Here is a 16,002-nt window from a genome sequence, read left to right on the forward strand (position 1 = left end):
TAATCAACTTGGCAAAGATTAACCCCCGGATTACATCCTCAAAATTAGTTGAAAACATAAATCAAACATTTAAAAAAAGTATTTGCGGTGAAACTGCCAGAAAAGTTCTACGTCAAGCTGGATACCATGCTAGAGTCGCCCGAAGAAAGCCTTTCATTTCTCTTGTGAACAGACGTAAACGCATTCAGTTTGCTAATGAATACATAAATAAGCCTCCCGAGTTCTGGAATAAAGTAATATTTTCAGACGAAAGTAAATTTTGTATATTCGGAATAAAAGGCATTCAAATTGTTTGGCGAAAACCTTGAACTGCTCTTGAAAAGCAAAATCTTGTTGGCACGGTTAAGCACGGAGGTGGCGGGGTTATGGTTTGGGGCTGCATGGTGGCAAATGGGGTGGGTCAGTTAGAGTTTATTGATTCGACGATGGATAAATGGGGATACTTGAACATACTAAAACGGAATTTAAAACAAAGTGCAGAAAATCTTGGCTTATCAAGAACATTTTGGTTTCAACAAGATAACGACCCGAAGCACACAGCCGAGATCGTTAAGCTTTGGCTCTTGTACAACGCCCCAAAACAGCGTAAAACACCGCCACAGTCCCCTGATCCTAACCCCATCGAGCATCTGTGGGATCTATTGGAAAAAATAATTCGTCAGCAAGTGATTACGTAAAGAGGTTTTGCGGAGTGCCATGCAGGCAGAATGGAGGAAGATAACAGCAGAGGAAACAGAGAAACTAGTAAGTTCGATGGCATTCCCATGGCAGCCGGTTCTACGTTTCCGGAATGACTCGGGTTTTTATTCCCGACCAAGGGCTGCCGCCCCAGTACACTAGCCCTGTCTAGTGTATCGTATATCACCCCACCCCTTACGTCACAGGAGCAAACTCCCGCAGCTAACCTGCTCCAAATACTTCTCCTCAGGGCTGGTGTCGAATCCAACCCTGGGCCAGAGGTATTCTACTGCTGCGTCTGCCATCAACGGCTCCACCCGAACTCCACCTCGGTTAGGTGCAATAAGTGCAACGGGTGGAGCCACCTTAAGACCTGCTCAGGCCTTAAGTCGCACAGGGAGTGGTCCACACGGTATGTGGCCACGTGTTGCTCCCGCCAACAGGCGTCTGATGCCTCCACGGCTACTACACCCCCTGATAGGCCGGCACTACCAACCGCCACCACAACCCACACCTCCACGGTGAGGAGCCTATCGGAGCAACACAACTCCCCTCTAACCCCTCCTATCCCTTCCTGCTCCAACCCCAGTGCGGGGACAAACCAGCAGCTCCTGGTCCCCCGTACAGTCTGTTCCGTGTGTCAGACCGTAATACCTCGGAATCTGGTATCAGTCCAGTGCAATTCCTGCAATGGCTGGTGCCATTTTCGGAGATGTTCCGGCCTGCGCACCACCCGTGAGTGGACAACTGCCTACGTTGCCCCCTGCTGCAGAGCTCTGCACCCACTACCTCCCCCGGAGGAGCGGCCGCCCACCACCATCAGGCCGCAACAACCACAGTGGATTGCACAGCAGGTCCAACGTAGACAACCCCACGCGTCCCTCACCCCCCGGATTACACTGACCTCACCGAGAAGCTTCAAGCTTCTCCAGTTTAACTGCAACGGACTTACGAGTAAGGTCGACGAGATAGTCGACTTTATGAACCGGCACAGTATCAAGATAGCTGCGGTCCAAGAAACAAAGTTGCACGCTAGGTCATCTCTGATCACCAGGGATGGCTATAACGTGCACAGACACGATCGCGAGCGAGACAACGGTGGTGGCCTAGCGTTTATAGTCCACCACACTGTGCAGTATCGTCTTATCGATGAAGGAATCGACCCCAGGGACAGCACCTTAGAATGTCAAGGCATAGCTGTCCGGTCAGGCGATTCCGAGCTCGAAATTTTTAATATATACATACCCCCTGTCACCTGCTGCCCGGCAGGATATCACCCTGATATAGGTGCGCTCATCAGAGGTGAAAACCGATTGGTTGTAGGTGACTTCAATGCGCATCACGATCTTTGGCATTCAAGCCTGCCAAATGATCGTAGGGGACAGCAATTGGCAGAGCAGATAGACGACTCGACATTCAGCACAGTGAACGACGACGCCCCCACCAGGGTAGTGGGCAATTGTAGCAGCTCGCCTGACCTAACAATAGCTAGCGCGGGTCTGATAAATAGCATAACGTGGCGACCTATGCTATCACTTGCATCAGACCACTTGCCCATTATCGTCTCGATCGAGAGACCTGCCGATTTCGTTTCCGCGAATCACCGGTCCTACTTTAACTTTATAAAAGCTAATTGGGCCGGTTTCACGGAATTCACCGAGGACACCTTCGCCGCTCTTCCCATCCCCACTGATGTGCGCGTCGGCGAACGCGCATTCCGCAAGGTGCTCACAGCTGCTGCGGCTCGCTTCATCCCAGCTGGATGTTATAAGGACATCCGTCCCCACTTCCCAGCAGAAGCAGCCAGTTTAGCAAACGAGCGTGACCACCTACGCCAGGCCGATCCCGGGGATCCCCGCATAAGGGATCTCAATTTGGAGATCCGGCAACTGGTAAATCAACATAAGCGGACTAAATGGGTTGAGCACCTGAAGACTTGTAACCTCACCTCCGGAGTGAGTAAGCTCTGGTCCACCGTTAGGTCCTTGTCGAACCCGACGAAACACAACGACAAGGTGGCTATCACCTTCAACGGTTGTACTTCGTCGGACCCGAAGAGATGCGCGAGCTATTTTAGCCGGCTGTTTACACTGCATCCTCCGGGCGACAGAACCAAACGTCGTGTTACCAGAAGGCTGCACAAACTGACGAACGACAGTGCGCCACTTACTTTCTCCGGTGATGAGGTTCAGGGGGCCATCAACAAGTCGAAATCTTCGAAAGCCATTGGCCCTGACGGACTTAACGCGCTGATGCTGAAGCATCTGGGACCCCTGGGAGTGGGATACCTCACAAGGGTCTTCAATTTGTCTCTGGCCACTCTCATCATCCCTGACAAGTGGAAAGCAGGGAGAGTGGTCCCACTATTGAAACCTGGGAAACCCGCCAACCAAGGGGAGTCTTATCGGCCGATAACTCTCCTTTCCCCAGTAGTGAAGACACTTGAAGCCCTCCTACTCTCACTCTTCACGACCCACCTGGCCCCAGCCCCACATCAGCACGGATTCCGACGAGTGCACAGCACCACCACTGCACTCACCGCCATAAACGCCCAGATAAATCGCGGGCTTAACCAAAACCGCCCCTGCGAGAGGACTGTCCTAGTAGCGTTGGACCTAAAGAAGGCTTTCGATACAGTCAGCCATTCCACGCTACTAGATGATATTTATCAGTCGACACTCCCGCCAGGGCTGAAGAGGTGGTCCGCGAACTACCTGAGCGGTCGGCACTCGTCAGTGATTTTTCGAGATCAAATGTCAAAGCAGAGGAAGATTAAGCAAGGCGTACCGCAGGGTGGTGTCCTTTCACCCTTGCTTTTTAACTTCTACATCTCGAAGCTCCCCCAACCACCAGCGGGAGTTTCCCTGATCTCATACGCTGACGACTGCACGATAATGGCGTCGGGCAATGACATCGATGGCCTGTGTTCCAAAGTGAACAACTACCTCACCGACCTTTCTCGCTTTTTCACTGCGAGGAATCTCCAACTTTCCCCCACTAAGTCCACGGCGACCCTTTTCACCACCTGGACAAAGGAGGTCAAGCTGTCCCTTAAGGTAAAAGTCGACGACACACCAATTCCGACTGTAAATAACCCCAAAATTTTGGGTGTAACCTTTGACAGCTTGCTCTCCTTCTCTGCGCACACAACCGCAATTGCCACTAAAGTCCAAAATCGCAACAAGGTCCTCAAATCGCTGGCCGGCAGCACTTGGGGCAAGGACAAAGAACTGTTGCTTTCGACATTTAAGGCAATTGGCCGGCCGGTTCTAAACTATGCTGCGCCTGTCTGGTCGCCTGGCACTAGTGATTCGCAGTGGATAAAGCTTCAGACATGTCAGAATACCGCCATTCGGACAGCGACCGGGTGCCTCCTGATGTCACCCATACAACACCTGCACAACGAGGCACAAATGCTCCCAGTCGCGGAGCACAACAAACTGCTCAGCAAGCAGTTCCTGCTGGGGTGTTACCGCAGGTTTCACCCCTGCAGACACCTGCTTGAGCCTGAGCCGCCTCCCAGGCACGTCAGGAGACACCTCCTCGACTACGCTGACGAACTCCAGGACAAAACTGACCGAGACCTACTGGACCGGACAGTATTCAGACAGTCAATAAACGACATTCACCGGGAGTCCGTTACCACCTTCATGAACTCCCGCCCCGTGAATGCCGTAATCGGAGTCCAACCACCACCCATTGCAGATGAAGAGCTCCAGCTTCCCCGTGAGACTCGTGTAACATTGGCACAATTACGTTCTGGATATTGTAGCAGGTTAAACTCCTACTTATCCAGAATTGACCCCGACATACCAAACACATGTCCGGCATGTGAAGGTACCCCGCACGACACTAACCACCTCTTCACATGCCCCCTTAATCAGACTCATCTAACCCCCCTCTCCCTCTGGACCCAACCCGTCGAAACAGCATGTTTCCTGGGCCTACCCCTAGATGAGCTAGACGAAGACGACAGATGATATACCCACACTGACAGGGCTAACTATGCTGTTAAAACAACAACAACAACAACAACAACATGCCAAATAGGCTGAGTGAGCTCCTGAAGCAACGTGGATATCCTACTAAATATTAGATTTAATTTTTGCATATAGCATATCATGTTTTTGTATTAGACTTTAAGACTGAACGCAGACTTTATGGTCGCTTTATTTACTTGTTACAGCCATTATTCACCGTTATCTAAAAACTTATGTGAGGAATCTTGAAATTTATTTCTGTTTTTGAAACTTAAACATATAATAAACATATAAATATATACAAATTTATAAAAATTATAAAATCAGGTTGTGTGTTTCATTCACTAAAAAGTTATTGTAGTGTGAACGCAGACTTTGTGGGGTATGTGTATGTAATTCGGTTTAGATGATTTTCGATAATTCGACTTACAAATAATTACTATTGTACAAAAATAAGAGTGAATTCACCTTTAATCTACAATAATCCGTCTACAAAAATTAATATGACGATATATGCAGCCAACCGTTATTCGAGCATTATTGCTTGCCAATACCAGTACTGGTCTTGGTGCATAACAAAAGCGTAGTTTCCAGTTATAAAACATATACATATTTCCTAATATATTAAAACCATTGATGAAATATAAACTGCCACGGATCATTAAGAAGGCATCTGTTGGGGCATTGTGGTCTTTTGCCTAGGGTATCCTATTGGATATTGGCTAACCAGGTGGAGAGTCCAAATAACTACCCCATTGGAGTCAGTGGGCGCTTCGGGCCAGACTTGCTCTAACCTTAACGCAATGCTAAATGCGGTACTCGTAGATTTCGCAGGCAGAATTGCTCGGGATACCAACTTGACTTAAACTGCGGGCACCCCAGCAATCTTAGAAACCTCAGAGTTCATTCCTTTCGGGCCTGATCAATACACACCTACTATGGGTCCATGCGAGACCTCCTCTGCAGTATTGCAAGACAGGGTCTCGTGAGCCTGTTCACGGAGCGAAGTTGTACAGAAGGGTTGATGAAGGAATATTCTGCCAGAAGCTCACTATCAAGCTAAAGGAATACCTTTCCTTTGATCGAATACTTTGAAATTAAGCTGATATAAGTACAGTGTCACAGGGGCATTGCAGGGTATTGCTGGCCTATCAAGCTAGCAAGACAGGGACACCCGTGAGGTTAGGCATGCACGTGATGAGACCTGGCATTCGAGTCCCTTTTGCGACAGCTGTCAGCCCTACTCCCGCGGGGCTAAAATTAAAGCAGAATTTGATTACTCATCCAAGTGAGTTCTCTCATGGGCAATGGTATAACCTAACCTAAAGTGACAAATTTTGAATCGAGAACCGAGAACTTCTTACCAAGAACTACACGCTATGCGCTAATTGATACACCATATTGACAGCACAAAAGCAAATTTTAAGAACGCGCATGAAATGTGAGTAAGTTTTGCAAAATATTTAACACTAACCGTACCGCGCCCGGTCAAATAACCGGTTACCTAAATAATATAAAGGCTGCACTTATTATCTCTTGTTTCCTTTGTATTATATAATACAAAAAATGAAAATGTATTATTTATTATTTTATTGTTATTTGAAAATATTAATTATGTATTAGAAAAAATCAAAAATTTGTTTTGAAAAAAACCATTATTTCATAACCGGTTGCGGTAAGAATAGGTACAGCGGTCAAAAAAAGTATTCGACATAATTTATTTTATTTTGTCAATAAAAAAATGTTAAATGTTAATCTTAACAAAAGGAAGGAACACAAAGTTTTATTAAGGAACCAAAATGTAATATTCAATACAAAAAATGAGATTTCAATACAAAAATGTAAAAAAATTCATGGCTTGAAAAATAAATAACAAGAAGCAAGCAAACAAAGTATTCGACATTGGTGATATTTTTAAAATGTATTAATGATACTACAACTTTAGTAGCGAGTTGCTTTTCCTTGTCGGCGTATAACCTCTCTCAAACGATCTGGCATAGATTTGACCAATGTTTGGGTATATTCTGGGTCAACTTAGCTCCATTCCTCCTGCAGGATGACTTTCATCTGGTTCTTGTTTGAGAACTTGCGATTTCCGATTTTTTTCCAAATTACTCCAAAGGTTTTCAATTGGGTTAAGATCTGGGGACTGTGGCGGCGTTTTTATTATTTTTGGACAATTATAGAGCAGCCAAAGCTTTGTATTAATCGCGCTTAGTTTGGCGTCATTGTCCTGATAAAATTTAAATCTATTTGACAGACCCAATTTTTCTGCGCTTGGCTGTAAATTTTGCTTTAGGAGATCAATTTATTTTCGGTGGTCCATGATCCCATCAATAAATGCTAAATTGCCAACACCTGATGCCGCCATGCATCCCCATACCATAACACGACCTCCACCATGTTTCACCGTTGGTACCATATTTTTTTTTTCCAATTCTGTGTTAGGCTTACGATACACCAGAACTTTGCCATCACATCTAAAGAGGTTATATTTACTTTCGTCGGCAAAAATTACATCCATTCAAAACTTAATGGGCTTATTTACGTGTACCTTCGCAAAGTCTAATCTTATCTTCCTATTTTTCTTTGAAATGTGTGGTTTCTTTCTGGCTGATCGCGCATGGAAGTCATGTTTTCTTAGCACATTTCTTATTGTTTGGGAAGTAACAGATACGCCTATGTGCTCCTCAGTGAATTTTGCCAAAACCGTGGCATTACTTTTCGGATCTTTTCTCACTACCCGCACGATTCGCCGTTCATATATTTCCGTAAGCTTCCGAGGTCGACCAGTCCTTTCCTTGTTTATCACAGTATTTTCTGTCTTGAATTGTTTTATGATATAATGAACAGTAGTTCTTTGTTTCTGAACAATTTCTGCTATGCTTTTTTCGGTCTTTCCTAATTTGTAACGATGTATTATTAAATTTCTTACATCTAGAAAAGTTTTTTTGCTTTCACGTCCCATCTTCGTGATCACTTTTACAAAAATGAGTAAAAAATGCTTGTAAATAAGAAACACGAATTCTAGCGGTATACAACAACAACAAATAATACAAAATACATATTCACTATTATAATAATAATGATAATTAAACCGTCAGAAATGACAACAGCACCTTATTCTTCTTGCGCTATAAACCGAATCAATCTTTATTTCTACAAAATGGCCTATCGTACCAAACGCTACCATCAACGAGTCTTAAGGTCTAATTACAACAAATGCTTAGCGAGTAAGTCTTAAGGTCTAATTACAACGAAAGCTTACTAAATAAGTCTTAAGGGCTAATTACGTAAGTATAAGCACATGCCTACAATTACTGTTTACAACTCGGCCTTCTTGACACATAGAATCTCCTGATTCTACTAAGTTTCGTTTACACAAATAAAGTCTGTTTACTTCTCAGTATTTTTTCCGAGACTTTGTTTAAAACCACACCAAGGCTTTAGATTTGTAACCGACCAAGTACCTTTATACGGAATCTGTGTCTGCTGAAAATCTTCTACATCTTCAACTACGTAGCGGTCATTTTCTAAAATTTTAGTTACTCTGTATGGTCCCTTGTATTTGGGTATCAACTTGCTTGACGCTCCTACCTGCGAACTGGTGTTGGAGACTACAACATAGTCATTTAGGCTAAATTTGCGAGGTTCTCGCCGTTTCATATCTGAATAGGTTTTGTTGTAACTTTGTGCTTTGATTTGTTCTAATTCTGCCTGTTTTCTGACGTTCTCTATTATCGCTGGAGTTGAATTTTGTGCTGGCTCTACCACATTTTCTTTTACGCTATCTACGAACTTTCCTCTTTGTCTAACCCCAAACAAAAGTACGCTAGGTTGTTCCTTGGTTGCTCTATGTACTGTATTGTTCATTGCGTATTCCGCTGACTCTAATACTTTCTCCCATCTAATCTCTTTCTCAGAATCCACCATCTTTGCTAACATAGGTCCTAAGGTTTTATTCACGATTTCGACCTGGCCGTTTGCTTGGGGCGAGCTTGTGGCAACCTTTATGTGTTCTATACCTCTTTCTTCTAACAATTCTTCAAACTCTTTTGAGGTGAAGCAGGTTCCTCGGTCTGATACTATGAATTTTGGTCTACTATAGGCTCTGAAATAATCTTTTAGGGCAGTAACGGCTTCCTTGGAAGCTGTCGTTTTCGCGGGATAGAGACGAACAAACTTTGTGAACGCGTCTATTATTACTAGTATATGTTTGTACTTTGTGCATTTGCTATGAACTGGTCCGTAATGGTCAATATGAACCATTTCGAACGGCACGTTTCCTTTAGGTATCATATGTAAAAGCCCCTCTTTTTTACCGCCTTTATTTGAAAACGCTATACACTTCAAACAATTTTCAATGTGAGCGGCCGTCTTTTTCCTAATATTTGGAAACCAATAACTTTTCCCTACGGTTTCTATTACTTTGTCTACACCTAGGTGTCCCATTTCGTCGTGGTATTTATACAAAACATGTTGTTCCATAGGCTCAGGTACGTAAAACAGTAAGTCATTGCCCTTCTTTTTATAAACTACTCCATTTCTCATCTCATATTGACTGTTTTCCTTAACTTCTAATTCCTTTTTTACTTTTCTAATCCGTTCATCTCTACTTTGGCATACGATTAAGTTTTCTTCGAAAGTATTGGCATGAATTACTAGTACGTTGTTTATTCTACTTAGTGCATCTACATGTTGCATTCTTTTGCCTGACCTATGCTCAACTTCGTAATCATAATTTTGCAATTCTAATGCCCACCTCGCTATTCTTGGATTCATATCTTTTTTGTTGAGTGCCAAAGTAAGAGAGTTGCAGTCAGTAACTACCTTAAATTTAATACCTTGAAGGTATACCCTGAACCTTTTTAACGCATACACTATCGCTAGCGTTTCTAGCTCGAAACTGTGGCATTTGGATTCTGCATCGGTCGTTCGTTTGGAGAAGTAGAACACGGGATGAAATTTCCCGTCTTTCTTTTTCTGTAACAATATTGCTCCGAACCCTAAAGTACTTGCATCACAATGTAACTCTGTTGCATCACTCGGATCATAGATCGCTAGCAGCGGGGATGCGATAAGTTTTTCTTTAAGACTGTTAAAAGATTCTATTTCTGCTTCCATGAACTGAAACTTTTTATCTTTTTTCGTAAGATCGTGGAGAGGCTTGGCTATAGTCGCAAAATCTTTTATAAACCTTCGGAAGTATGAGCACAAGCCTAAAAAACTTTGAACTTCCTGGACTTTTGTTGGGACAGAAAAGTTATTTATCGCCTTAAGTCCTTTTTCATCGGCTTGAATACCTTTGTCTGTAATGACATACCCTAAATACGACACCTTTGATTGTAAAAACTCGCACTTGTCTAGTCGTAGCTCTAAATTATTCTGAACAATCCGTAACATAACTTTTTCCAATATTTCTAAATGCTGTTGTACACTTTGCGTCGCTATCATAAGATCGTCTAAGTAAACTATAACTTCTCCACTTCGAATCATGTCCGCGAAAATTTTGTTAATAAATCTCTGAAATGTTGCGGGCGCATTTTTCAGTCCGAACGGCATCCTCAGGAATTCGTACTGCCCCAAGGGAGTTGTGAAAGAAGTATATTTAATTGAGTCTTTTTCTACAAAAACATGAAAAAACCCGTTTTTTAGATCTAGCTTTGTAAATACCTTTTTGTTTGCCAATCTGTCTAGTAAATCATCTATAAGTGGCATTGGATAATTGTCTTTAACTGTAACCTTATTTAACTTTCTGTAGTCGACGCACAACCGAAGTTCACCAGTCTTTTTTTTAACCAGCACTATAGGTGACACAAACTCAGACTCGCTTGGTCGTATGTACCCTTTTGCTAAATATTCGTCAATTATTTTTTGTAACTCTTCTTTCTCACTGTACGACAATCTTCTTGGAGGACACGAAAATGGCTTATCACTTTCTAACGCTAATCGTATTTCCTTTCTAACTAGGGGTTCGTCGAGACTTTTTGAGTTCACGTAAATCCTTCTAAACATTGCTTGGAATCCGGTTTTTTCATTATAGCTTAACTGCTCACCTAGTTTGAGATCTAAATCCGTTTCATTACACACGTCTATTGCCATGATTTCTCTCAAAACTTCACTTATGTTGGTATTGTCGTCAGTTGTATCTTCGTTCCTTACACTGACTTCGTTAACTTTTCCACACGCTCCTTCGTTCGCTAAGACTAAATTACTCACTTTTTCAACATTGTAAATTTTCTCGACTTTACTTTTGCTCACAACATTTTCTACTTCTATTTTTGCCACTCTATCCATAAACTCGACATTTCCTATCTTCAACTTTGCGTCACTTGCTTCGATGAAATCCCTACCCAGCAAAACTGGACAACCCATGGACCCATTAGGAACCACCAAGAGTTCAACTGAAACACATTTATTTAACACTTCTATAAAACATATCATTTTTCCACTGATATTCAAAGGGGACTTGTTTAACCCATAGTAAACATTTTTGACTTCTTCTAATTTTGCTCCTGCTGGTACTAGAACTTGCTTAATCAGGCTGACTGGGCTTCCTGAGTCGACTAAACATTCTATAAACATGTACCTATTAGTATGTGCTGATACATATAATTTAAAATAACTTACAAACGTGTTCTTGTTTTTTTTGTGTTGTTTGCACTCCGCTGCGTAATGGCCTAGCTGTCCACAAGCGAAGCAGGAACCAGCTTCCCTCTTCGGTTTCCGACAATCTTTAGCATAGTGACCCGAGCAATTGCAGTTGTAACACCGCATCCTTTCGACCGTTCGTTGTTTTGGTTCCGTATGCTCTGGTAGACTTATAGAGCGGAACGCCCTTAGTACGTCGTTGGCTGTGGTGAAGTTTTGTAACCTGGCCTGATTGCGGAGTTGTCTATCAGGAATGCCTTCTATGAGGTAATCTGCGAGTTCCTCATCACCCAAGTTCAGTTCGCCGCCCAGCAAACATTTATCGTTGAAGTAGTTGGCGAAGCTTTCTTCGGATGACCACATTCTCTTCTCGAATTTTCTGCGGCGATCAAGCTTACTCTCACCTGCCCCGAACACTGACTCCATCTCACGTAGCAATTCGTCAACCTTTTTAGGAAACATAGGCTTTGCGTTGTACCACGCCAGGGCTGCACCTTTTAGCTTGGTGTGAATAACGACTCCTAGCACAGCGTCGTTTACTTGTACTACCTCGCGCAGATGCAGCAACTGGTTATGCCAGGCTTTGAACCCGTCGCCGCCATCGTACGCAGGTATTACGTCCTTCAATGTCTCAAACGCTACACCTTCAGTCGCTACTTTGCTTATTGTTTTCTCTCGTTCCAATTGAGCCTTTTGTAACTTCAGCAGCTCAATTTCTCTCTGCAGCAGTGACATTTTTATGCTGTCTTCTACTGTACCGTTCGACATACCGTTTTTTTCTTTGGCGTCGCTGTTTCTCGTTAAAAGGTCTCCGAATGTACCGCTACATTTACGTGCTAACGCCTTTTGCACACGAACCGCGCCGTCGTCGTTAGTGACTTCCACGACCGTGTCACCTTGCCGTTGCTGTACCTTCTCACCGTTGTCCTCTACCTTGTAGTACGCCTTTTTTTCTGCACTATTGTCCACTAAATTTGCCATTGTATTCCCTGCTTCATTGACCGCTGCATTGGCAGCTACATTTTTTGCAGTATCCTCTACGTTGACCGTCACCTTGTCCGCTACTTTGTCCATTACGTTTACCGCTACTTTGTCCGCCACGTTGACCGCTACGTTGTGTGCTGCTATGGTGTCTGCGTCACTGTCCGACTCGTTGTTTCTTCCGGTAACGTTGTCACTGACCTCATAAATCAGATCTACTGATTCGCTTGCTGGGCACAATCCGCGCGCTTCTTCTGACAACTGGCTCAGCCTTGCCGCGAGCGACGCTTTTGCACCGTTTGCGTTTATGCCAACGGCCGTACACCAGGCCTTTAATTGGAGGAGTGTATGTTTTTCGGCACTCACCACCTCGTCTTCCATTTCAGGACGCAAAAGAAAAATGTTGTTTAAATATAACACACAGAGTTAGCTTTAGTGGCTTCGACTCCCACTTCTGATATAATAATAATGATAATTAAACCGTCAGAAATGACAACAGCACCTTATTCTTCTTGCGCTATAAACCGAATCAATCTTTATTTCTACAAAATGGCCTATCGTACCAAACGCTACCATCAACGAGTCTTAAGGTCTAATTACAACGAAAGCTTACTAAATAAGTCTTAAGGGCTAATTACGTAAGTATAAGCACATGCCTACAATTACTGTTTACACTATAAAAGAAAAACAACGGTTGCCGTATACTTTTTTTGCTTTGGAATTTGTGCGGTCTTATCCAAGAAGATGACTGAGTGTTAAAATGTGAAATATTGGTTAATTTTATAACGGTATATTCTGAAATACTTACTCCACAACGTTATCTTAATCAGAAACTTAAACATTTTTAAAGAATACAAGCATTTTGACATTAATTTTAAAAAATTACTCTAATGTCGAATAGTTTTTTTGACCGCTGTATACGTGATACACCGGTACGGTTAGTGTTAATATATTATCAGGGGACAGGCTAGAGATCGTTTGTTCGATTTGAATGTGTATATCACTGCTCGAAATCTAATTGAAAACTAAGTGTGTAGAGTTTTTTAGCTTATAATGAGGCCATATTACCCCCCCTGCAATTGTTGTAAAACACTAACAGACAGAGCCCATGGTTAGTTAGCATGCACCAAGTCGACTATCCGTTTTAAACTTGATTAGAATTGTAGATATTAGAGCAGGCTAATACCTTTTTCAGTTCAATACTTTTTAATAAAAAAAAATTGAACTTTACAACTCGGCGACTCTGTGGAAAGAATCGTTCTCTTATTGTTGGTAAGATGCAGTGGCATTGCCTACTGTGCAACGAACGTGGTTATGAGTAGAAAACGACCGATAATCGTTTTTAGGACCTAACCGAATCGCCCAATTTCGGTCGAAGTCGAACCGAACATTTTCGGTTTTTTTTATCGAAGTCGAAACGAAATCGATCTGAACGTTATCGAAGCCAAAGTTCTCTATTTATAAGATGTAAACCGTTTGCGTTTTCAAAAAAATTGTCCATAAGCTGGCTGGCTTTGGTTAGAATGGGCCCAAATTATGTTGCAAAAGAATTCAAAACATTTTATAGAATATTTCTAAACTTCATCACATATTTAACATCCTTAATTGTAAAAAAAGTATTGTATATGCACACATTTCTCTTTATTTGAGATTTCTTCGAGGAGGGAATGTGAACAAGACTTACCTGCAACTCAGATTCGGTAACATCTATTTCGCCACGATAAACAAAATCAATAATAGTCTTCAAGTCTGTGAATATTATATCGCCTGGAAGAATGATGGTGGGGTGCTTGCAGGGATTTTCCAAAAGAAGTTTTTGGAAATATGACGAACACGCAGATAACACAACCTGTATGGAGAAGAATGATCAAAAATAACAACTTAATTAATGTTTTCAAATATGATTTTTTATGATGAGAATAATTTTTTTGCATTTTTAAATTTTGTAATTCCCACATATTCGCCCGTTATTATGCACCCTGAGAAAAATATGATTTGCATATACCAAAAAACTGTTAAAATTAAAAAATGCAAGTTTCCTTCAAAAATTTTAACAACATTTTCAATGAATGGAACGTCTAAAAAAACTGTGCCTGTTCAGTTTTCTTCAGCCACGAGATTTTCCAAAAAGCGTTTCTTTGCCTTAACCAATATGTTATTGTACCGGTTTTGGTCAATCGTTTAAATTGTCCGACTATAACCAGCACCAACGGACAAAAATATTGTCCAAGGGTAAAGTTTTTTTTTACGACACGACGTGCATACATTTCGCTATCTGATTCAAAAAAGTTGAATTCGATTAATCTCTTTAAAGTGCATATTTTCAAAACCAATGTTTTCCAAACAAAAATTGGTGTCATTGTTTTAGCTATTCACTAAACTCGATAAACGATATCACTGTCAGACGTTAATATCAAACAACCGTCAGCGTGTGAGATCAAAAAAGCACCCTTCTTGAATATGTATGAAATGTAGAAGTTGAGAGGCAAGGAGGAAAGGATACCAACCTGCAGGATTCCTCCTTTATTTATACTCCTATATTTTGAGGTTTGATCTTGAAATATTACAGGTAATTTAGGAACGAGTCCCTGTGGGAGAGCAAATTGCTGAATATCCACCAGTGGTGCGATGAGGCTAACCGTATCGAAGGCCTAAGACAGTGGCAACGCTACTAGGACTGTTGCTCACAGAGGCGGTGTCGCTTAAGTCCACGGTTTACCTTCTTGTTTATGGCGGTGAGTGCTGCGGTGGTGCTGTACACTCTTGGGAATCCATGCTTATGTGAGGCTAGGCCAGATATTTCGTATAGAGACCTCTCTTCACCTATTCCGCCGAGATCTAGGACAAAACTAACCGACAACTACTGGACCGGACAGTGTTTAGACATACGCTTAATGGCATTCATCGGGAGACACTTACAACCTTCCTAAACTCTCCACCCTGAATGCCGTAATCGGAGTCCAACCACCACCCACAGCAGATGAAGAGCTTCAGCTGCCTCGTGAAAGCTATGTTATCTTGGCACAATTATGTTCTGGATATTATAGTTGGTTATACTCCTAACTATCCAGAATTGTCCCCGACGTCATCAACATATGTCCGGCATGTCTAGATGCCCAGCATTCCGCTAGCCACCTATTCACATGTCCCCTTAAACCCACTCACCGTTCTCCCTTTGGGACCAACCTGTCGAAACAGCAAGTTTCCTGGACCTACCGTTAGATGAGCAAGACGAAGACGACCGGTGACTACATTGCACGGACAGGGTTTAGTAAGCTGATACAACAACAACAAATACGTTTTTTTTTTCAAATAGCGACCACCCCTCGGCAGGCAATAGTTTTTTCTGGTATTTTTTTTTATTCAAGTCTTTCGAAATTTTTACATATTGAAAATTCTTCATCCAGAATAGACCCAAGCATATACAAATCAAAAAGAAAAATCCCTCCTCAAATCACTTTCCTAACTTATTTGCCCTGTTTCAACCCAGTAGTAACAGCGTTCTCGCTTACTGATTGTCACTTCAGCAGCAATTCCCGTATATGGATGGGAAACGTTTATGCTGCTACAACAACAACAACAACCGAAAGCATGTTATAGTTCTGTCAGCCTGAAGTGTTGTCGTCGAAATTATCAACAGTAAGCCTTGGAAACGTGGTTTTTCGACGAGTTCGGACAGAACCAGGAGCAAGGTATTTCGAGTGCTGTTGAA

At 42.5% G+C, this 16,002-nt stretch overlaps 2 protein-coding genes across 6 annotated transcripts in view; both read right to left on the reverse strand.

The window, feature by feature from the left end:
- Positions 1-16,002, reverse strand: part of LOC128868622 (longitudinals lacking protein, isoforms H/M/V) — an 88,908-nt gene that overhangs the window by 63,487 nt on the left and 9,419 nt on the right. For all 5 annotated transcript variants that reach the window (XM_054110918.1, XM_054110917.1, XM_054110915.1 and 2 more), the window contains one exon: positions 13,975-14,139. In XM_054110918.1, coding sequence (XP_053966893.1) covers positions 13,975-14,139 — 165 coding nt within the window. The remainder of the gene's footprint in view (positions 1-13,974; positions 14,140-16,002) is intronic.
- Positions 11,160-13,817, reverse strand: LOC128868624 (uncharacterized). The gene is made up of 2 exons (XM_054110920.1): positions 11,289-13,817; positions 11,160-11,233 (listed from the first exon to the last, which is right to left on the reverse strand). The coding sequence occupies exons 1-2, from the start codon at positions 12,669-12,671 to the stop codon at positions 11,225-11,227; spliced, it is 1,392 nt and encodes a 463-aa protein (XP_053966895.1). The 5' UTR covers positions 12,672-13,817; the 3' UTR covers positions 11,160-11,224.

This window comes from Anastrepha ludens, chromosome 6 (assembly GCF_028408465.1).
Source record: "Anastrepha ludens isolate Willacy chromosome 6, idAnaLude1.1, whole genome shotgun sequence".
In the NCBI taxonomy this organism is placed as follows: Eukaryota; Metazoa; Arthropoda; class Insecta; order Diptera; family Tephritidae; genus Anastrepha; species Anastrepha ludens.

Bases quoted from the DNA above. Each gene is read 5' to 3' on its own strand.
- LOC128868624 (XM_054110920.1), bottom strand. From the start codon at position 12,671: ATGGAAGACGAGGTGGTGAGTGCCGAAAAACATACACTCCTCCAATTA.